General features: G+C 40.0%; 1 protein-coding gene across 1 annotated transcript in view; it reads right to left on the bottom strand.

Annotated features, from left to right (window-relative positions):
* Positions 1-776: 776 nt before the first annotated feature.
* Positions 777-24,253, bottom strand: part of TRMT9B (tRNA methyltransferase 9B (putative)) — a 55,993-nt gene continuing 32,516 nt past the window's right edge. The window contains exons 2-5 of the mRNA XM_029226470.1: positions 21,530-21,725; positions 14,846-15,000; positions 7,347-7,520; positions 777-1,810 (exon numbers count right to left, since the gene is read on the bottom strand). Of these exons, the coding sequence (XP_029082303.1) occupies positions 777-1,810; positions 7,347-7,520; positions 14,846-14,999 (1,362 nt within the window). The 5' untranslated portion in view covers position 15,000; positions 21,530-21,725. The remainder of the gene's footprint in view (positions 1,811-7,346; positions 7,521-14,845; positions 15,001-21,529; positions 21,726-24,253) is intronic.

Genomic DNA, 24,253 nt, shown 5'->3' with positions numbered 1-24,253 from the left:
TCATTCCAGATGAAAACTCATTAGTCAATCTTGGTCTTGCCGTAACTGGATATTCCTGCTTCTAATAAGGTTGGAAGAATACCACCTGGGTAACTTGCAACAACTTCCCGGTGCCCACATACTCCACTCTCAACATGCTGACAGTGCCTTTAAAGCCTCTGAGCAACATCAAAAACCTTATTATTTACTTATCTTGAAGCAAGTTCGCTTATCATCTAGAAAAGTTCTCAGAACCCTTCTTGTCTCTCTCCACCGTCTCTCACCTTTCTGAAGACTTCAAATAGAAGCAAGGCCTTGGCAACGAAATAATTTATCACATGGTTCAAATTACATTGGTGCTCTGGTACGAGTTTACCTATTATCTTGCACACAGATCTAAATTATAACCAGAGAAGTAGGAATTACCCCCTTCCTATATACAAATGATGTTTTTAAAAGGTCTACTTAAAAGCAGAATCTTTTGAAATCACTATATAATACTGAAAAACAGTATACATGTATTGTTAGTGATTCAGCTGTGTTGAAGTTCATGTTATATTGCTTCTTCAGATCTCTTATATTAACATTTAACCACAAATACTCTTTGTCAGATGCCAAGCACTGTGCTTGCCTATAGACTAAAAAGATGATGAATTCATAGTGTGTATAGACCAAAATATAAACGGATTCAATACAGACCAAATGACGAAATTGGATGCGCATTCAGGGGACCATATCACAAACCCAGTGAGAAGAATGGGGTTCATCTTTTGGAGGAGATGTCTGAAATGATCCGCTCAATCACAACTTTCCTTCTTCTCTGCAATGATACACCAGTTGCCATGATCATTCCCAGAGCTCAGAATATGGAGCTCCGACACACTGTCCTTCAGCAGGCCATAGAGCTCGCCTTCTCGAAACACGTGGTAATAGCGCATAAAGGCACCAGATTCCAAAATGTCGGGCTGTTGTTCTTCGACAGAAATGGTGTCACCTGGGTTGGAATCTTTGGAATCAGCTGCAGAAATCCTCCTCCACATTTTACTAGCAGAAGGGGTACCCTCTTCTAAGTTACCTGCATCCGTACAATTCTCCCTGCTATTGGTGCTACCCAGAAAATTCCCATCTCCATTTCTCCTCACGCCTCTTGGATGGTCTCCATTTAGGTGTTTGTGTGTGGCGGGCGCTCTCAGCCATTCCAGGTGTTTTTGAGAAGTCTCCACAAACACTTCCTCATCTAAATGTTGCTCTCCTGTTGAAAATGGCTCTGGATGATCTAAGTCGAAACTTGAGTGTCTTGAAGGCTGGGTGGATATCGTGCTATTGGCCCAACTTTCTGTGTTTTTCAAGGGTCTCATTTTTTCAATTTGCTTCCTCAGAGTTGATTCATCCAAAGATCTAGAGGAAAACCAGGAGCGAAAAGATTTCCCCAGCGTGTTATAGAATCCGTTTTCTTCCTCGCCTTCCTTGGAAATATTTGCACAGCAGGTGCCTGCTAGAGCAGAGTCACGGTCCACGCTGCGGGACCGCCTCGAATCACAGCGCCCCTTAAAACAAACGGGACAGCGACACGCAGAGCAGGGTGGGGGGTAGGGATGGCTTCTTTCTGGATGCCCGCACTGCTTCTTTCTCCCAGGCTGGCTGGATTCCGAGAGGGGCTGGGAGCACAAGGCTTTGTTCCATGGAACAAGCACGTCTTGCTTCTCAAAGTGCCGGTTCTTTTGTTCCATGGCCCAAACATAAATCATCAGCTGGCCTCCAGGAACTAAGACCCTGGCCATTTCCTTTATTGCTCTGATTCTTCTTTGTTTTGTAGAAAAATGATGTATGACTGAAAAAGAAGAAACTAGATCTCAGTGTGTATATACACACGTAAACCTACACGTTTATAGGCTAGTATTTTCCATATAAAAATGATGCATCTTTTTTCCTAAATAAAGACTTTTATTAGAATTATATCACAACTGTTTTCTGGGTGGAAGAATGGTAAAGAGAGAGGTATGCTTTCCTTTTTAAAATTTTATATTGGACATATATACACTACCAAACGTAAGGTAGATAGCTAGTGGGAAGCAGCCGCATAGCACAGGGAGATCAGCTCGGTGCTTTGTGACCACCTAGAGGGGTGGGAGAGGGAGGGTGGGAGAGGGAGGGTGGGAGGGAGGGAGACACGAGAGGGAAGAGATATGGGAACATATGGATATGTATAACTGATTCACTTTGTTATAAAGCAGAAACTAACACACCATTGTAAAGCAATTATACTCCAATAAAGATGTAAAAAAAAATAAAATAAAATAAAGTTCAAAAAAAGAATTTTATATTGGAGTATGGTTGATCAACAATATTGTGTTCGTTTCAGGTGTACAGCAAAGTGATTATACATATACATGTATCTATTCTTTTTCAAATTCTTTTCCCATCTAGGTTATCTATTACAGAATATTGAGCAGAGTTCCCTGTGCTATACAATAGGTCCTTGCCGGTCATCTATCTTAAAACATGGCAGCGTGTACATGTCAATCCCGAACTCCCTAACTATTCCTTCTCCCCACCCTTCCCCGCCCCGGTAACCACAAGTACATTCTCTAAATCTGTGAGTCTGTTTCTGTTTTGTAAATAAGTTCATTTGTATCATTTTTTTAAAAAATTCTACACATAAGTGATATCACATATTTGTCTTTGACTGACTTCACTTAGTATGATGCAATTTTGACATGTAGTGATGATTGCTTATAGTTTTTAATAATGTTAATATAATATGAAATTGTGTATACTTAAGAGAAAGCAGCTTATAGGTCATCATTTTACTTGCAGTCTCTGCAAAGTTAAAGTGAGAGTCAAGCAGGACTGCCCGTATCTAGTCTTAGGTGGGTTATTAGGCATATTTTTATCAAACAGTATATAGGAAGCACTGGTCTGTTAGCTTCTAGAGTTTAATCACACTGTGTCAAGAGAAAACATCAAATTATTTTTCCACACATATGCCTGTCACTTATCTCAGGTAGGAAATTAGCTCTCAGGAAAGTCTGGACACTACTGCTCAGATATGAGTAGTGAGGGAACAGAGAAGATTAAACAGCTCCTGTAACCTCAGCATAATCCAGACGTTAGTAATGGTTTCAGGCAAATAAATCTCTTTAGTTTACCTGCCACAGAGAGATAGTAAATGCCTAAAATGAGATGATTATATGGCTAAAGGTGTCAAAGGAAGATTATACAAGAGGCACACTTTGTATTGTTCCCAATCAGGTTTGCTTTCCTATCAGCAGTGCACAAACCCTTGTTTCTCTTACTGTACCATGCATAGGTTCAAATGCATTTAAAGAACAGGACACCAGTGTATTTTGTCCTAGATCTACCAGTGACCAGCCTTGTGATCTGTGACCAATTACTTTACTTCACTAGGTGTCAGGCTGTTCTCCCCAATCCCCATCCCCAAAGAAAGGGCCCTTTATAATGGTCAGTTTGAAAGCTTACACTTCTCGAAGTAGTGTCGTGGTCAATGAGCTACAAGGGGGCAGAGAAATCAGGACTGAGTAAGGCTTAGGACAGTACTAACGTCCACATCTATGACTACTCCTGGCCGTTAGTGTCCCCCATAACTTGCACCTCATTCACTCTGGAACTTCCATGGCTGTGTTTTCTAAATGCAGGTGATCCTCGTCATCTGTGGATTCTGTATCTGCAAATTTGCCTACTTGCTAAAATTGTTTTGTGACTTCAGAAATCAGTACGCTCAGCATTTTCGTAGTCATTCCTTGACATGCATAGAACAGCCAAAAAGTTGAGCCTCCCAAGGCACACGTTCCCAGCTGGGGTCCAGCGAGGAGATGCTCTGCCTTCCTGTCTCAGCTCTGGTGCTGTCAACAAGTGTCCTTTTCACAGTCTGTTTCGTGCCGTGTGTTTTCGCATTTTGGTGTTTTGTTGGTGGTGTCTCTGTTGACGATCCCTCACAGCCCTGCCCCAGCACAGGGTGGAAGTGCTGTCTAGGGTTCGTAAGCCGTAAGGCTGCGATGTGTCTTATAGAGAAAATATGTGAGTTAGAAGAGCTCCTTTTGGGTGTTATAGTGCTGCTGGCATGAGTTCAAAATTAGTCATCTTTCAACAGAAACACACATAAAACAAGATGACGTGTTGATTAGTTGACAAAAGTATTGTGACCAGAGGCTTACAAGAACCTAATCCTATATTTCCCCCGGGAGCAATGGTTCAGTATTTGTTAATTCAGTGTTCATGGGACATTACAGAACATAACCACGGTGAATAATGAGAATCGACTGTATTCTTGTGTTTTGGCCATTAAACAAAAACCGCCATTAAACCAGGACTATTTTAATACAGTAATTTCTTTTTATCAGATTTATAGGTCTTCAGTATTTCAGGATTCTTGGCTTCAGAGTTGGTTTTTTTAAAAAAAATATTTAGGTATTTGTCTGTGCCGGGTCTTAGTTGCAGCAGGCAGGATCTTTAGTTGCGGCATGTGGGATATAGTTCCCTGACCAGGGATCAAACCCGGGGCCCCTGCAGTGGGAGCGCGGAGTCTTAGCCACTGGACCACCAGGGAAGTCCCCAGAAATTTTGTTTTTAAGGAAGAACATCTTTATATTTTTCATTCCTGAAATATTTGTTATGCGATAATCCATTTTAATACCATAATTTCACCCAGGAAATATCCGAATCTTTCATATTATATTTTATATTTAACAAATAATACTAAGTAACTTTTAAGCCAAATGCTTTTGAAAAAGAAAAAAATTTACAAATGAAGTTTTCATTACATCTAAAATGTATTATACGTGCCTATGCATACATGTTCTATTAAGAAATATTGTAAATGTAACCCAAATGGGACCTAAACATATATTTATATGAATTTTATCAATGTCAGGAAACTGTGTTGAATTTTAAAGGATAAAAATGTCCCCTGTTGTTTAAAAATCATAATCACAATTTAAAGGCAAAAGTAGTACTCAGTGTATGTATCCTGTAGGATAGGGTGTTGAATTGAACAAGTGGGTAGGTAGAATTCAATGACTGGACTCCAGAATCAGAAATTACACAAGATCATCTTTAAAGTCCTGTTATATCTTGGGATTTTATGATGTATTGTTATTTAATTTTTCAAGGGTGTTTGTCTCATCTAACTGGAAGCATTCAGAATCCGTGGGCTTAGCATGAAGCAGAATTTTTCAACCTCAGCATTGTTGGCGTTTGTAAACAAGCTAAATGATTCTTTCTTGTGGGAGCTGGGGAGGCAGCAACTAGATGACAGCAGCACATACACATAACCAGTTGTGACAACCAAAAATGTCTCCAGACATTGACAGGCATCGCCTGAGGGTGGGGGGCAGTGTAACCGCGAGTTGCGAACCACTGGCACGAATAGTTGGTTGACACTATTTCAACAGATCAACTAATTTTTATAAAATTTTGGTCATACTATACTTTTTTTAACATCTTTATTGGAGTATGATTGCTTTACAATGGTGTGTTAGTTTCTGCTGTATAACAAAGTGAATCAGCTCTCCAGACACATGTCATACTATTCTAAAGGTAAGCAGAAAGACTGCTTCTTTTTGTAATCTGTGAGTAAAACATTAGGAATGTATAATTAGGTATGATGCGTACTGTCTCATTATTAAGTGACATGGAAAACTATATATTTAAAACTATATTTCTTCATGTTAAGCAAGAAATGCCAACATACAGAATTCTAAATAGCGAAGTAAATATATAGGGACATAGGAGAGATGGTTTATTGAAAGTTCTCATAATATAGTTCTAAATGTAAAATCTAATTGGAAATTGACTGCACCACGTTAATTTATAGTTACAGTTCATAAAAACACATGTTGGGTTTCCACCTAAGGAAGCATTTTTCATTGGCAGATGGCAACCAGGTGTGCTCCATTTCCTCTGTGGGCAGGAGACTTAAACTGAAAGAAAAGAAAGACTTAACCATGTACAACATGAAGCATTTCCCCAAAGTAAGAAAGTTGGTCAGTAACCCCACGCCTGCAACAGTGGTTCAACAGCACAGCCTCTTTGTAGGTAGCCAGCTGTATAGACTCTACAACTAAAGTAAACAATAGAAGAGCAAAAAAATACACTTCTCTGACCTCCCTCCAATTTCTGGTTCTTTAGGTGGCATGACCAAACCAAAAATTCTTCCTAATAAAGATTCAGAGCATTGTATAGTGTTGCTTGGTTCAACAAGAATCCATTCTCTTAATGCTTAAAACCAAATGGACTTAACAGTTTCAAACTGTTAAGCAAAGAAGTAGGGCTGTCAAAGAGCAGGTTTCCATGGCAACCGCCTCCTGCCAGTCCTAACTAGTTCCAAGGTTATGGCATCCAAGCCGGCATCCCCTCACTATGCAAAGATACAGGCCCCAGCTAATGGTGGAAATACCGATTTCTCATCTAGTCCAGGACGGAGCAAACAGTCTTATTCCATATGTTTATCTGCAGTCAGTTTTATATAGATTCACCTTGCTTTGATAAAGCTTGTTATATTCAAATACATTAATTTTTTAAAAGTGTGTTGGAGGAAATAATTTGCCCTGCAAAAGATTTTTCACTTTGGGAAAGGATTTGCCACAAGATTTCCTTAAATAACATGATTCCCCAGCATACTTAAACATGACTAACACACTAAGTTTCAGGACTATATGTATTGAGTAAAATGACCCTTACCTGTGTATATTTCAATCATGGATTTTTGCTGTTTCTTTTCATTTTTGGCATGTATGTCTTATGGGCACACTTGTTGGGAGAATATGAGGAATGTATTCCCTAGATTTATGAACAGTCTCTGGCAGTAAGAGAGCAGAGTGGCACTATAAAAGCAATGCAATCTGGGACCAGGTGGGACCATCTTCCCCAGCGGCTTTTGTACAGTGATTGGCAGGTTGGTGACACATCCTTCCAGTGACATTCAGTGCCTTAGTCCTACAATATTCTGCTAATAAAGGGCACACCTGTGGCCTGGAAAAGGTAATATGACTTCTAAAGATCTACTTCACGTTGAAAGAATCTGGCTTCATTTCAATAGAACAAAGTAGTATTTTCAATGAGTACAATTCCTCCAATACTTTCTTACTCGTAAGTGAAAGAAATTGGAATGAGTCATCAAAAAGAAGAAAACAACAGTTTGAGGGTTGAACTAGTAAAAACAATCATATGTACCACCATAAGTACATTTGAACTTAGTTAAATAGTTCAGTTGCAATATTTTTAAAAATTAGATAAAATGAATTACATAGATCTTTCTACAAAGAATGGATGTTGAGTTGTGCGAGCAGCCTCAACCAGGTAATGTTATTCTCATGGTGAAGAGTGAATGCGTGACGGGGCTGCCTTACCTCCTATGGAGATGATGGCGTCGAAGCCCTGATCCCTAAAGGGGAGATTAAGGTTGTCACATACCATGACTTCACATCCTCTACTCCGGGCAATCTCTATCAATGGCGCACAGTAGTCACAGCCCAGGGTATGTACCTGGCTGTTCACTTTAAGATACTTTCCAGTTCCACAACCTGTAAGAGAAAAACCTGTGTTAACACACTATCCTTAATGGAAAGTGGAACATTGTCGGTTACTTTGTCTTATCACAGGGAATAGAAATAACTTGATACAGGCAAACCTTGGAGATGCTGCGGGCTCCATTCCAGACCATTGCAATAAAGCGAATGTCACAATGAAGCGAGTCACATGACTCTTTTGGCTTCTCAGTGCATTTAAAAGTTACATTTACACTATACTGTGGTCTGTTCAGTGTCCAACGGCATTATGTACGAAAACAATGTACATACCTTAATTTTAAAACAGTGTATTGCTAAAAAATGTTAACCATCATCTGAGCCTTCAGCAAGTCATAACGTTTTTGCTGGTGGAGGGTTTGAAATACTGTGAGAATTACCAAAATGTGACACAGAGACACGAAGTGAGCAAATGGTGTTGGAAAAATAGCACCAATAGACTGGCTCAGTGCAGGGTTGCCACAAACCTTTAGTTGGTACAAAACACAATACAGAATCTGGGAAGTGCAATAAAATGAGGTCTGCCTGTATTAACTAACCAAGACAGAACACAACATGGATTGAAGGTACACACAAAAACAAAAAGAAAAGCCTTCAGAGAGCACATACATGTTTTTATATAGGAGATAAGAGGAAACGAAAATGGGAAAAAGAAATATTATTTATTGAATATTTAATGAGGTCATGTCCATAGGGCTTTCTTAACAGGATAGCACAATCAAGAAATGTCAGCTGGCCTCCAGCAGAGAATAATAGTTCCCTAGGATCTTAGTGACAAGGTCCAGTCTCTTTACAAAAGTTACCTTCACACACATATTTCATTATGTTTAGGTCTACATGTTCTGGGCATTTATTCTTGTGTTATCTTGCCAAACCTTCATCACTTGCTGGCTATATAAAACAGACTACTGTCAACAACTTTTCAATGGGTATAGATAAAATAACTTACACAATAAAACAGGCCTTTCAAAAATTTAAAATTTGAATTTGAATGAAAAAAGGATTTCATCGTCTTTTTATCCAATCTGGTGTCAGTGCTAGGTTTTAAATGATCTCTATTAACTCTGAATACAACTCTGACAAAGAACTATTTTTTCTTAAATAGACCATTTTTAAAAAATATATTTGTTTGTTTATTTGGCTGCACCGGGTCTTAGTTGTGGCACACGGGATCTTTAGTTGCAGCATGCAGGATCTAGTTCCCTGACCAGGGATTGAACACGGGCGCCCTGCATTGGGAGCTCGGAGTCTTAACCACTGGACCACCAGGTAAGTCCCTTAAACAGACCATTTTTGACATTCACTTTCTGGTGGCAGAGACCCAAGTAATTCAAGATTTACACAGCCCAAAGATTTAGATCAGTCAGATCTCACAGATATTATGGTGAAGAAGGTAGTAACGTAAAGGAATAATCATCTTGAAACAAAGCCTTCTGTGATCTAGTACCTAGTATTTTATTCTAGCACAGACATATCTATTTCTTTTTTCAGAAATATTTAAAGATGTCATTAGAGTTGATATCCCTACCTGCTGGCAATAGCTCTAAATTTTTTTGCCTGAAAAATATCTACCACTATTCAAAGATGATTAGTTTGCTGCTTTAGAAATACATCTCAACACTCTTTGATAACTCCTCCTTAATAGGTGCTATTCAAAATTATGAGACACTAAAAGCATAATTAAGATTCATTGGTGCCAGCTGAGACAGTGGAGAGCTTGTGAATAAAAACTAAGATTTCCAGCTTCATTATTTCAATGTAAATGATTGAGGTCTTGGAAATATTTTAGATTTCGTAGCCACTGTTCCTAAGAATGCTTTTGCAAAAAAGGATCCAATATTTGAGGGCAATCATGGGGAAGATATAATTCACAAAGTATTTTAAAATTGAAATCCCGAACATTTCAAAGACGATGCTCATATTTTAAGAAAAATCATCTTGTAAATTTTTTTGCTGTTTTGAACTGGCTCAGGGGATACATTTAGAGAAATGAAAGGGAAAATTACTTCAAAGACACTAATAAAAACAGGTTCATAGAACATTGGAGCTAGAGGGACATGTTCAGAGAGCATCTGGTAACAATGAGGAAACTGAGGTCTTTTCAGATCTCATCATCTCCTGAAACGTTTCCAGTGCCCCTGATACCTTTGATATCCTGTATTTGTTTCTCTCTTTTTTTTTTTATTTGCAGCCACGCCGCGAGGCTTGTGGGATCTTAGTTCCCCAACTAGGGACTGAACCCGGGGCCACGGCAGTGAAAGCACCGAGTCCTAACCACTGGACTGCCAGGGAAGTCCCCTGTATTCATTTCTAATGGCATTCATTTTTAAGGATAGTAATGGAACTCCTGAATATGATGCAATTATCCATTTTCAGAGTGCAGACACCGAGATGCTAGAGAGGGGAGATTTTATCCTAATGAGGAAATCAAGAATACTGCCAAGGCTAGTCCCTCATTATCTTAAACATGCAAGAAATACAACATTTTTGATACTGCAGCTCCTGTACACAACAGTCATGCTCCTTTACAAAATCTCAATGATAACCTTCTGTAGTACTGCAGAGATACAATAGCAAGTGTCTGCATGCTTCTGTTCCCCTCTATTTTGTATTCTGCACCTCACTACAACTAAGGAAGAAAACAGATAACCGCCTCAATTCGACAAGATATTTTGGCCCATGGTGGGCGAGTATTTGCTAGAAATAATTAATCTGAATGTTCCCTCTGAAGTTTGCAGAAAGAACTACATTTTATAAATTAAGAGTTTTTTGCTAAGACCTTATCTGAAAGAGAATTCTCTTTTTCTATGGGAAAAGGAAGAATACAGCCTATTTATTTCTCCTTTTATGTACATCTTTTGAAGTCAGAGATGAGGCAATATGTTTTATTCTGCAGGCCTGGTGCCTGCCATTTAGTAGGAGCTCTAAATGTTTATTGACTTAGAGAAGGAATGGTAATTAGAGAATAACTTAGCAAATGAAGTCTGACCATAGAATATGGGAATAAATAATTGAGAGTTAAAAGGCAAGAAGAATTTTAATTCTTGAAAAATTAATTTTAGTTATACAAAAATAAAAATTTCAGTACTATTAGGATAGTTGTCTCTGATGTCACGTAAAAAGGTCACCTTGCTCAAAAAAGAATCTAGTTCTAGTCTTTATTCTGCTTCCTAAACTAATCCAAGTAAAGCCCTCAAACCACAGAACACCTTCCATGTATCATCTTCTTCTTTTTTTAAATGTTACAGTCCATTTTTATTCATAATTGATGAGTTTAATACTTGCTTGAATTGAGAGAAATATGGGTTTTATATATATAGGGATAAGGTTATAATAAAATGGTTTGGTTAACCAAATGTGGTTCAGTTTTATTTTTTATTTTATTTTATTTTATTTATTTATTTTTTTTGCGGTACGCGGGCCTCTCACTGTTGTGGCCTCTCCCGTTGTGGAGCACAGGCTCCGGACGCGCAGGCTCAGCGGCCATGGCTCACGGGCCCAGCCGCTCCGCGGCATGTGGGATCTTCCCAGACCGGGGCACGAACCCGTGTCCCCTGCATCGGCAGGCGGACTCTCAACCACTGTGCCACCAGGGAAGCCCATTTCATTTTATTTTAAAAAAATGTTTTTGGAGTATAGTTGATTTACAATGTTGTGTTACTTTCTGCTGCACAGCAAAGTGAATTAGTTATACATATACATGTATCCACTCTTTTTTTTTAGATTCTTTTCCCTTATGGGCCATTACAGAGTATTGAGTAGAGTTCTCTGTGCTATAGAGCAGGGTCTTATTATTTATCTATTTTATATATAGTAATGTGTATATGTCAGTCCCAAACTCCCAGTTTATCCCTGGCATGCACCATCTTCTAATGGCCTTAAATTACTAGCCCATTTCAGGAAAAGGTATTGCCTTAATTGCAAAGATCACAGGATTTCCTGAGGGTACTTTGCATTTCTGCTGTCTTTGAATCATCAACGCTCTTCATATTTAAACTACAGCTCCTGCTCACTTCATTCCTGATACCTGCCCTGAAGAGTCAGGTTACATCAGGAGCCATTATCACACACCTCAGCAGATCAGCTGGGAGTGGGGTGATGTGCTTAATAAAATCTAGCCAATAAAAAAATCGCACCACTAAAATAGCGAAGCAGCTAGATAATTCCTGTATGGGCAACTGGAACCTGATTACCTCTGCATGTTTTTTACCTATGCAAAGTTTTATTAGTCATTAATTATAAATTGCTAATCTAATAACCATTCAAATTAAACTGTTGATGATTTTACCTAAGTGGAAAACCTAGAAAGAAAAAATATTTCCTTTTGGAGATAGTCATATTGTTCTACTTCCTTTTTTTTCTACTAACCCCTTTGGGCTTCTTTCTTTCCTTTTCATTGATTTCTTCTTCATTTCAATTTTATTTTAAAACTTGTCTTTCACTGTATAATCAAAATATTCTTATTTACTTATTGAGGGGTAAAAAGTGTAAATAGTACAAAAATCAAAAGATACAAATGGGTAAAATAACATTTACTAGATATATTTATTGATTTGCACAGAGGTACTTAAAGAATATTATCTGTGCCATAATTTGTAGTAGCAAAATGTAGCAAACAACAGACATATCTGTTGGTATGGTGTTATCAGCATAGAAGGCTATGCAGCTTTCAATAGTTAGCAACTCTATGAGAACAAACATGGAGTGATCTCAATATGAAAGAAACGAGCTAGGTGTATAGCAGTTTGTATAACATACTAATTTGTGTAATTGAAAAAGGGAAATCCACCCATGCACACACTTATATGCACAAATATGCTTATATTTATGTGAAATACCTCAAGAAGGTTATACAAGAAGCTAAGAGCATGGTGCCTCTGATGTGGGTTACTTGGTGCTGGAAGACTGGGATGAGAGAATATTTTTCACTGTACATCTTTTTTGTACCTTGTTGTTAAGCTATTTAAATGGTTTACCTATCAAAAATATTTTAGGGGCTCCCCTGGTGGCTCAGTGGTTGCGAGTCCGCCTGCCGATGCAGGGGACACGGGTTCGTGCCCCGGTCTGGGAAGATCCCACATGCCGCGGGGCGGCTGGGCCCGTGAGCCATGGCCGCTGAGCCTGCGCGTCCGGAGCCTGTGCTCCGCAATGGGAGAGGCCACAACAGTGAGAGAACCGTGTACCGCAAAAAATAATAATAATAATAAATAAATAAATTTTTTTTTAGGCAATTTGTATTCCCCCCATTTTTGAACTGTTTGTTCATACGGTTTCATCATTTTGCAGGGGGGTTGTTGGTCTTTTTCATACTGACTTTGAAGAAGGCTCCACGGAGTAAGAAAATTATCTATTTTTCCATCAGATATATTGCAGATATTTTTACCTAGTTTGTTTTTGGTTTTTTACTTCATTTATATATTTGTCTAGAAATTTGCCTTGTAGAACCTTTTAAATTTTATGTTGTCAAAAATACCAATGCAATTAATCCTCATTACTCACAGACTCTGTATCTGCCTCTTCACCTAACTGCTAAAGTTTATTTGCAGGGCCCAAGTCTGTACTGGCAGCGCATGCGTGTAAAGCTTTAAACAGAAACACACGTGAAACAAGGTTAGGTATTGATCAGTTGACAAAAATATTGTGACCACAGGCTCCTAGGAACCTAATCCAGTATTTCCCCTAGGGCAATAACTCAGTATTCACTAATTCAGGGTTCACGGAAACTTTATAGAACCTAACTACTGTGGATAATGACAATCAACTGTATTTTATTTTATGACTTCTCCCTTCTTTTGTGTCATACATTGAGAGGCCTTTTGCTTTTGAGAATTTTTTTTTTAATTATATAGTCATCATCTAGTCCTTTAATGAATTCATTTTCTTATACTTAAATCTTTGCTCCATTTGGAATTTTTGGTGTAAGGTATGAGAAAGTAGCATATATATTCTGTTGTCCCCAAACCTTTTCCTCCCAACTGATTTAAAATTCTGGTACTTTGCTTATATTATGAGTGGTAAGAGTTCCAAACTCACTGCATTTTATGAAACCAAATTTTTTTTTAAAGTTGACATGATAGAGATGTTTTTAAAGACTCTCCACTTCTACGTGACATGTACCCCTTCCCCAAATTCTACACTGCTCGCACCATCTTTAACAAGCCAAAAGCCCTGGGCACATCTGTTTCTCTTACCAAAATTTAGAGTGAATGTCAAATTAGACGGAACTTGTAACTGTAGACTTACGATTCTTACGGTGCCGTATGCATGTAATTGCTAGAAAGCAGTTTTAAGTGGGCATGCTTCAAATAGGAATCCTACCATGTCTTAAAACTTAATCTTAGATCTCCTGGGCTGTGATTTACCACTTCTAGATTCCAAAAGATACTGAGCCAAAGTCCTCCAAGCAAATCATTATTTGCTTGATTATGAAGATATGATCTAATTAAAGATATGCTCTAATAATAAGACCCCTAAGGAATAGTTAAGGGAAAGGATCCATGAGATTCATAAGAGGTTACAGGACCTCTTCTATAATCTCACAATTCTGGCTCTTCTGTAGAAGGCGTGAGAGCTACTTAGCGTAAGCCGCCAAAACACTGTATTCACGAATGTGAATGTCTCTAAGTTTATTATTTTTTTAAATCATTCAGTGTTTTTTAAAGTATTTTTTAAATTAATTATTTTTTGGCTGTGTTGGGTCTTCGTTGCTGCGTGAGGGCTTTCTCTAGTTGCGGCGAGCAGGGGCTACTCTTCGTTGCGGTGCGCGGGCTTCTCATCACGGTGGCTTCTCTCGTTGCAGAGCACGGGCTCTAGGCGCACGGGCTTCAGTAGTTGTGGCACGTGGGCTCAGTAGTTGTGGCTTGCGAGCTGTAGCGCGTAGGCTCAGTAGCTGTGGCGCACGGGCTTAGTTGCTCCGCGGCATGTGGGACTTCCCGGACCAGGGCTCGAACCCGTGTCCCCTGCACTGGCAGGCGGATTCTTAACCACTGCGCCACCAGGGAAGTCCACTCTGAATTTAAAATGGTCAATTTCACAAGGGGCCATTTCAATCCTGATTTATTCAAGCAACGTCAGGTTGATTTTTGTGGGAGGACGTGCACGAAGGCTCTGAAAAAATTGCCACTGTCTATATGTAGATTTGAGGGGTTTTTCTACTTTCTGGCTTGACTGTATGAATTTCTGCTATCAAGTGAATATTCCAGATGCTGACATGCCAAGGACACAATTTCAGACTTCTGGTTAGAACAGAAATGAAAAATGAATCTGAGAAGGAAAGGCATGATGGAATATATTTCAGATTACGTGGCACCGCCCCGGGTTACCTATGTCAGCGATGAGGCTGCCAGGCTTCTGGTCCTGGAGGAACTGGCGGACACGAGGCCAGGCTTTGCTCTGCAAGTCGCTGAAGTAAGGAGCGGTGCTCTCATACACATCGTGCACGTGCTGCTTCTCCAGCTGGGCAGCTGCATGATCCATCCTGGGGAAAACAGGGCCACGCCAAGGAATGCAGTTCAGAGTAGGCACCAGAGATGGCTGATGGGGATGCAGATTTCCTAAAATTGGGAACTTAAAACTGCCAAGATTGTGTTGCTTTTATACTTTTTTTTTTTTTTTTCTCTGGCCATGCCATGCGGCATGTGGGATCTTAGTTCCCTGACCAGGGATCAGAACCACAGCCCCTGGAAGCACGGAGCCTTAACCAATGGACCACCAGGGAAGTCCCTGTTTTTATACTTTCTTATAAGCTGCAAAGAACACAGCCTTCACTGGAACCTCACCAGAGTTGTCAAAAGGCTAGCAAATGCATCCTTCTTACCTGCACATCTTCAGAAAACAGGCATTTGGGAATGAGCTAATTATAGTATGTTTCTCTGAAAGATCAATTCTTTCAGAGAAAGGTTCACTTTGGATAAAATCGTTCTATCGGATGCTAAATAGATTTTAAATTTTCATAGCATGTCGCTCAGCACTCCAATCCAATCACAAAGCCCGGTTGATTCTACCCTTTTAATTTTTTTGGATTCCAACCATTTCTCTATATCCTACTGATTCTGTTTTAGAAAAGGTCCTCATTTCTTGCCTGAATTGCTTCAACAGGCTGTAAACAGTTTTGTTTGTCTGTTTGTTTGCCCTTCAATCCCTTTCCTTCAATTATGCCACAATTGTTTTTCTACAACATAAGTCTTACTGTGTTGCTTCCTATCTTAGACTTCTTCAAAGGCATTTTATAGCTTGTCTGATCAAGTTCAGGTATTTCAGGGGGCATACAAGGCTCTTTTTGATCTGGCCTCCATTTTCCTCTTGAAGCCATTTCTCACCGCCCTTCCCCAGCATCAGATGCACCTGTAATACTCAGTGATCGTGCCTTCTCAGGCATGACACAGCCCGTGTCATCCAGGGGCTGGACGGATGCTGTGCATTACCAGGCGAACTCCTGTTCATCCTTGGCATAGGCATCGCCTCCTCCAGGAAGACATCCCTGACTTCTATGCAGGATAAGGGCAATCAGAAAGGAGTGGGCAAAGTACAAGAGCAGCTCTTAGAGGCCTCTGCTTATTTGGGGTTTGATCTTTTAATTATTGTGGCATGTGAGTGAGGAGTAGTATCCCAGGGAAGGGCTCAGAATGTGGCTTTTTACCAACCAATATGAAAGTATTTTTAATCTCTGAAGAACCCATTTGACCCTACTCGTGCATACCAGCTAGCTCAGTCCTGCCCCTTGTACTCCTGTTGCATCCCATGCATCCTCTACAGATTACCAAGGGCTGTAACAGTCTGTTAGATATTTTTCTCTAGCACTGGCTGGAAGATCCTAGATAACGAGGACTTATCTTAGCACTGAATCCTCAGTAGTTAGCACACAGCAGATCTTCAAAAAATGAACAAACAAGCAAACAAACAACCAGAATGGACTCTGAGTACAGAGGGTGACATTGGCTTTGGTACAAGAGAGTAACCTGGGGAGTGTGGGAAGAGAGGGGACCCTACACCCACAAGCTTGTAGATGGGAATATGGTAAGAGAAGGTATCGTCCTTGCACAGCCTCTGTGTTCCCTCCATACGCCCACCCCCTCACTACTACCAGTCTAGGAAGTAGAAAGCACTTGGGTAAGATGACATCTGATTAGTTACTCCACTGTAAAGTGCCTGCCCCTCCGCCACCCCTCCCCGGCTTTCTATTTAAGAAATATGAGAGATACTTCGAGACCATGTAAATATCCTATTTCTCATCATCTCACTCCACTTTTAGCATACAATCCATTGATGCCTCTTTCCAATTGAAGTATAGTTGATTTAAAATATTGTGTTAGCGTCAGGTGTACAACATAGTGATTCAATATTTTTATAGATTATACTCCATTTAAAGTTATTACAAAGTGATGACTGTATTTCCCTGTGCTGTACAATGTAAACTTGTTGCTTATCTATTTTATACGTAGTAGCTTATATCTCTTAATTCCATAACCCTCTTTTGCCCCTCCCCTTCCCCCCACTGGTAACCACTAGTTTGCTCTCTATATCTGTGAGTCTGTTTCTGTTTTGTTACATACATTCATTTGTTTTATTTTTTAGATTCCACATGTAAGTGAAATCATATGGTGTTTGTCTTTCTCTTTCTGACTTATGTCACTAAGCATAATATTCTCTAGGTCCATCCACGTTGCTGCAAATGGCAGGATTTCATTCTTTTTTTATGGCTGAGTAATACTATCACCAAATGATAATATTCTAATTCCATCATTCCCTCAACTGTGAGGAAGAGCTTTTCAGGATTTACTCTTAAAACAAACTAGCAGTAGGTTATCCCTAATTACTACGGACCTGCCCACAGTCCCTGCAAAAAATCTGGCAAACTCCTGACAGAGTACAAATCTCATTTGTGATGTCTGACAAAACTTCCACCCAAACTGAAACAGCTTATATTGCACCCTCAACTAGAACTTACAAAGTAAACATATGGCTGGCTATGACTGCCTACACATGAGAAAAACCCAAACACTGAGCGCTTTTCTCTTTAATCAAAATCTCAGTAGACCTAAGTCTGTTTAAAACTTTCCCCCCTCAAGGAATCAGTCAGGCAATACAGTCTTGAGAGCCGTAAAACAAATAAATTTTAATACTTTATTGCACTTGCCAGTGTTAAGTGGCAATCAACATAAACTCGATTCCCCTCCATCGGGCTCCAACTACAAGCTCAGAATCTGTAGTATCTGAACAGCACCCCATGGAGACCTTTCTCTAAGTCTTCCCCCCAAGTTGCCCTCCTTCTACTATAAACAGGTAGCCTCAAAGAGCTATTATAAAGTGTGTGAACAATATAAATCCATTTTGTTTATTTTACACTTAAGATTATATTCTGCAGAGTATATAGCTGACCATGAAATTGATTTGTAGAGTTGGGGCCATCTAATATGACATTTTCAACAGTCTGTGGATTTAAATTTCCTGCAGTATACACATATGCAAATTCCTTGTGAATCCGGTAATATGACTAAGCTAGTAAGACTAGTACTAAAATAGTAACATAGGGTTCAAGCTGGAGCTAGGCAGGTAGGGTTTGGTTTAGCCAGGCTTCTTAATCTGTGTGCTGACAAATTCCAGGCCTTGGAGCTGATGCCTTGTTGGTGAGTCACGAAAGAAGAGAAAGTAATTTGAAAGGGACAGAGAAGTCAGAACGTAATGCACCAAAAACTTGAAGAACTATTTTGGACTTTATTTTAAGTGCAATGGAAAGTGGTTCCTTGGAAAGCAGAAAAGAGGAGAGAATGTGCTAGGAAGTTAATAGGAGAGGTCAGCGGCTTGGTGTGTTTTCCATGGAGAGAGGAGCAAAGAGAGAAACATCAGCATTCTTGCTTCTAGCAACAGGGTGGTCAGTAACAGGTCACAGATGTTTGGTTTTCCTGTTCTGGGCATGTAACTAGGATAACACTTGTCTACCCAGCTTGATTCAGGCAAAGCCATGGGACTTGCTTTGACCATTACATGTGATCAGAAAAGATGTGAATCACTTCTGGGCAGAAGCTCTACGAGCCAGTGTGTGTCTCTGTGATCCTGGAAGCAACAGCCCAGGTCCCTGAGTGACTCCTCTTTATGGATGGACAGTGTGCATGTTTTAAGCCAAAAACAAGGGAACAAACAGCTCATCATAAAGGATCTTGATTATCTATCTAGATAATGAAAAAGTAAAAACTATCAATCATATTCTGTTAGAAGATAACTTGTTACTATGTGAGTTTGTCCTGTCTTTTCTTTATAAATACTAATACTTTTTACTGTAGATAGAACAAAATTGGGAGAAAACAGAATACGGTTCTATATCCCACTTTTTTAAACTTAATTTAATATTGTGAGCCAAGGAAGGAAAGGAGAGAGGCAGGGAGAAAGGACACTAATATCTGTGGACCTGAAAGCGTGAAGGCATCAAGGTATTGCTGGAAGCGGTTTCTGTCAACGTGTGTGTGTGTGTATTTAACAGTAAGACATTAGTTTGAAAAAGAAGAGAATCTGTCAAAGGTAGTAGTGAAAAATAATTTTGGAGATCTAAGATTCGAGGGAATACGTAATCTCTCCCCAAGCCTGAGCCCAAGCATTTATGACCATTATTTACAATCCCAGACATTTCAGAGATTAAATACTTTTAAAAATTTCTGCTTACCCACTCTTCCTTTGAGGAACTGCACCTCTCTTTGGACTTCGAGTGATGCTGGAGCCTGCCAGTCACGTAGGACAGGGGTGGACACATGACCTAATCTAGGACAATCATTCTCTCTCCCCTGGGAAACTGACAAGAGGTAGTTGAAGTCAGATCACTAAAGGAAATATCCTCCAGTTTCTCCTAAGTCTTACGTTTCCTGAGGTTTGGTCTGCAGCTCTTCTGTTCTATCAGCTACTTAGTATACTCCCAACAAATCCCTCCTCTTGCTTGTTTTGATGTTTGCAGGCAAAGCACTTTATTTCAGACTTGAATTCATCTTCACGATCACCACATGGACGTCAGGGGGTGTCACAGTGGAAGAGATGCACTGTGGCCACCAGAGTCCCAAGAGGACTTGCCACACATAGATGAAAGGACTCTTGTTGGAGCCCTCTGGCAACAGAACATGGTGGGATGCAATGTCCTATTGGAACCAATGCTAGACTAAGAGAAGATCAGAGCTGTTGTCATAGTGCTGCCGTCTTTGCCACCTGTCCGTCTTTCTTTTCTGTGCTGCCACAACCTAGTATCTGAGCTGTTCTTACAGCTTTCTAGTTGGTCTCTCTGTCCCCCTTGCCTTCCTCCCACTTCTCACACCCGTCACCTCTAATATATCCATAATGCTGGGAGGTTGCAATACTCCTTTTCAATCACTGTTCACTTGGTGGAGACACCATACACTCCTATAGTAAAAGGCAACTGCAAAGACCACGTTGCATATGTGCTATTCTTAGCCGGATGGATGTAACTTGTAATTTCCCTCCATGAACCCAGGAAAAGCAGTTCAGAACCTCTAGTTCATGCCGATGCTGGATAATTTTCCTGTAATGTGCATTTGATAATCTCCCCTCTCTGTTGAAAACCCTTCAGGAGACCTCTATGAGATGAAGCTTTCACTCTTCCATCTGGCATTCAAAAACCTCCATGACCTGGTCCCAGTCTAGCTTTCCAGCCATGTCCTATAACTGCCACAGCTCAAATTCTCAGCTCTACCCAAAGACCTCTACTCACCTTTCCCTGAGTGGGGCTTGTTTATAGCTCGTCGTTCAGGTCTTTGCTGAAGCCAGCAGGCTGTTCTTTCTCATCTGAAATGCTTCCCTTCCAAAATCTTACCTTCAAAGTCTAGCTCAGCCTCTTTCTCCTCCATAAAGACTTTAAGGATAGCTATCCATAAAAGTAATAATTTCTCTCCGTATCTCTATATACTGCATATTTATGGTCACTATCACTGTTAGAGCATTTCTCCTGATACTGTCTTGAACTCTCAACTTTGTATATGTTCCCAACTAGATTAGAAGCTCCTGGAGGGCAGAACTGAAATTTGATCTTTCTTTTATATATATCATAGTGCCTTCACTCAATAATTAACTGTAGAACTAATGAATCAGTGAGCTGTTTCCTTAGCTCCCTATGCAAGACAACAGTGCTTTCCTCCAGATAAACTGGTCCTCAGATATTCGGTCATAAATCATTAATCCCCTGGTAGGAGTCAAGAGGCACTCAGGAAGCAGGGCTAAGGCTGAGCTTTCCCGGTTGTGTTTCGTGTTTCATAATTTCCTTCCCTTGCAGAGGCCTGTTTCAGAGATACACCCTAGACACACAGTAGTCACATTTTTATAACTAAAAACAAATATAAATAACTGTAAACTGTTCTCTTGTTATAAATGCCACAGAAGACACAATAGTTAAAAAAAGAGAACTGCTTTAAATCTCAAAGATAGATTCAAACTATAATTCTAAAGTGAAAATACAAATTGGTCTGGAAAGTTCAAAGACTTTACTTACATTATAAAAAGCCTTCATTATAAAACACATAGGTTTTTTAAAAACCTTTTAATATATGATACTTCAAATGTAACACCTACATATTATTTTCAAGTACAAATTATACTGCAACCTTTTTTTTTTTTGCGGTACGCGGGCCTCTCACTGTCGTGGCCTCTCCCGTTGCAGAGCACAGGCTCCGGACGCACAGGCTCAGCGGCCATGGCTCATGGGCCCAGCCGCTCCGCGGCATGTGGGATCTTCCCGGACCGGGGCACGAACCCGTGTCCCCTGCATCGGCAGGCGGACTCTCAACCACTGCGCCACCAGGGAAGCCCATACCGCAACCTTTTGAATGATAGAAACTATCATTTCACAATATGCTTAAGTCCTAGAAACACATTTTGTTCTCTAATAAAACACAATAAGCTCCAGCTTACCTTATATCACATTGTCATAAATTTTAAATGAAAGGAATTGGGACTAATTAGGTTTCCCGAATGCGCTCATATGATGTGAATTGCTGGGATAGCTGAAAGCTACTAACCTGAGTCATCTTGTGATTGCAGAAAATTACTTCTTGTCTTTGTGATTCATGGCAGTTTCCACCCTCAGAGAGTGATAGTTGTTGTACAATTTTCTCCATGTGTAATGTAAATGCAAAGTAGTAGGAGTGGAATCAAACAGCGAGGCCCTTCACACGACAAACCACTCTGTATGAGCCTTTGAAGGGAATACCGGATCTATTAGGCAAAAAACAAATACGAAAGCTCATTTTACACAATAAAAATATTGAACCAGCTACAGCCCAGGTTGACCTCGACAGATGCATAAATTACCCAGAGAAGAAGGGATTAGAAAGAACTGTTAATATATGAAACATGCCAGAACTATAAGAGTGGTTTCTGAATCAATTCCTCAGCTTTCTGTAGAACATACAGTACTTGCTCCCAAAATTAAATTGGATGATTTCATCTTGTTCCTCAAAAAGTTACAAGCACTGAGAGTCAACTTTGAATGCAGTGGTTTAATTAAATGTAACTATTTAAGAGATATGACTAAGTGTTATTAAGTCATTCCAGTACAATTTAACTGTTCAATATTTGCTCATATCATCAGCTATTTCCATGTCCCTTTGACAAGTATTCCTAGTTACTCTTCGTTGTTCGCATTTACTTTTTTCTTTTTTCATAGTAGAGCAGGTCTGTCATGAAGCTCATCAAAAGACTCTGAGTTACTTTTAAAAAAAAAAAAAAAAAAAAGGACCTTGTATGACAGAAAGCACTTTGTAATGGAGAGGTCTTAGGATGTAAAATGAGGTCTGAAGAGATGTCTGGTGCGGTAGGAAGAGCCCATCCTGTAACACCTGGGGCCCTGATTCCTTACCTGTAAATGAGGCCCGTGGACTTTAATCTTGATCATAGTTCTCAACCATTTTCCTCAGTCTTCACATCCTTCGTGTGTGCACCTCAGTGCCACGAACTGTACCCCTTTATTACAGTGATTCTCAGGATGGTCCCCGAACTCCCCCGAGCTCCCCATCCACCCCACTCTTGGTCCCTCTTTAAGAAGCACTGATTTGGGTGTGCTTTGGAAAGCTTCTGTCTGGTCTTCAGAATATGCATATACATTTTAACATGTTATCTCTCATACCTGTGAGACATCTCTCAGTCATATGCAGGTATACAATCTGTGCCACTGAGAGCCACAAAGCTTGGCTTTTTAGGAAGAACATTTAGGAAGAGTCTTGAAAGAGCTACTAGCCAAAAGATCTCATCTTTCCTTTTGCAATTTTAGAAGCTGCCTTAATCATAAAGAAGATGATGTTGTCGTCTGAGCCTCCATGCTAGTGGCAAAGCTAAAGGCTGTCCCCTGGGATTCAGCCTTCCTGCCCTGACCTAAGGGCTGCTTTGTCACCAGCCACCCTGGCTGTCTAAGCACCTTTCCTTCAGGCATTAGTGCCCAAATGCATTCACCCTCTCAGATATGCCACTGAGGACAGAGTGCTCCAAGCCTTAGTCACAAAGTGTAGTGAACGAAAAGAACTTCAGAGTGCAGCAGGCACGTGTGAGCTGCTCGGGTGAAAGCAGCGGTGGGAACTCTTCTTCTATACCCCCAAACCATAGCCCCCAAACACCTATACAGATAATTGACTTCCTATAAGTTTTCTAAATTATGATCCAAATTTGCCTCTCTTGAAAACGAATCATGTTAACTTTTCCAAGAAGTTGCTGGGCAAAGACAAAAATAGGGTAGTATCTATCTTTTTAAAAATTGAATTCAAATGAGTCCTTTTACTTTATCAGCCATACATCTCTGGAGTATTTAGTATTAAAAAATGCATTCCTCCTCCCTTTCTCCTTGAATAAATGGGAAACTGTCCTTGAGGGCAAAGGTGACTCAAACCTTCTGAAATTTTGAGGTTAACCATGTGTGTATATTTTCCTGGGAAGAGGGTCAGCACCTCAAACTGTGGCTCAGGGGCAAAGTCAGTTTTAGGGTAAAAATCTATTAAATTAAAAATACGCATTCATTCACTCAGTAAATATTATTTAAACCTCTGTTATATAAATATAAGGCACTAGGGATAAAGGTTTTTTTAAGTCCCCCAATTTAGGAATCCAAAATTTAATACGGGAAACATACAAAGAAATAGAAAATTAAAATATGGTAGAACCTTTACTATCGGTATGGATACATCCCGAGAGCTTCTGAGCTTCTGAATCCCCAAGCTACTTATGCCTTGCCTTATTTTGTCTATCGATCTATAGATAGACTGATTGATTGATAGATAGAAAGATTAACAGATAAAATAAACCTATTACAAATTACTACCTCATGGACCTTTGGGCCATCACAAGTATTTAAGACCACAAATGCCAAGAGCCCACATCTGGTATGATGAATATTATGATCCAGGTGTGCACAGGTGCTATAGGAGCACGTAGGAGAGGCAACTCATTCAGCCTGGCGGGGGGGCGGGGGGTGGGCGGGGGGGTGGGGGGGTGGGCAGGGGGGCGCATGTGAATGCTCCCTTGAGAGACTGACAACCAAGTTGGAGCTCCGAAGACAGTAGGGGTAAGTCAGGTAAAGTGGGAGTGGATGATTCTAGCCATAGGAAGCAGCATATACAAAAAAAAAAAGAAATGAGGCTAATTATGATCTTTGATGAACTTCAAGTAACTTAACAATAATAGCAAGACACACATATATGTACACACAACATATATTATTTACTACCATCCAGGGCCTGTTATAAGCATTTAACATA

This window comes from Monodon monoceros, unplaced genomic scaffold, assembly GCF_005190385.1.
Source record: "Monodon monoceros isolate NGI ecotype Baffin Bay Population unplaced genomic scaffold, NGI_Narwhal_1 Super_Scaffold_17, whole genome shotgun sequence".
Classification (NCBI taxonomy): domain Eukaryota; kingdom Metazoa; phylum Chordata; class Mammalia; order Artiodactyla; family Monodontidae; genus Monodon; species Monodon monoceros.
This window is presented reverse-complemented; position numbering and strand designations above follow the sequence as displayed.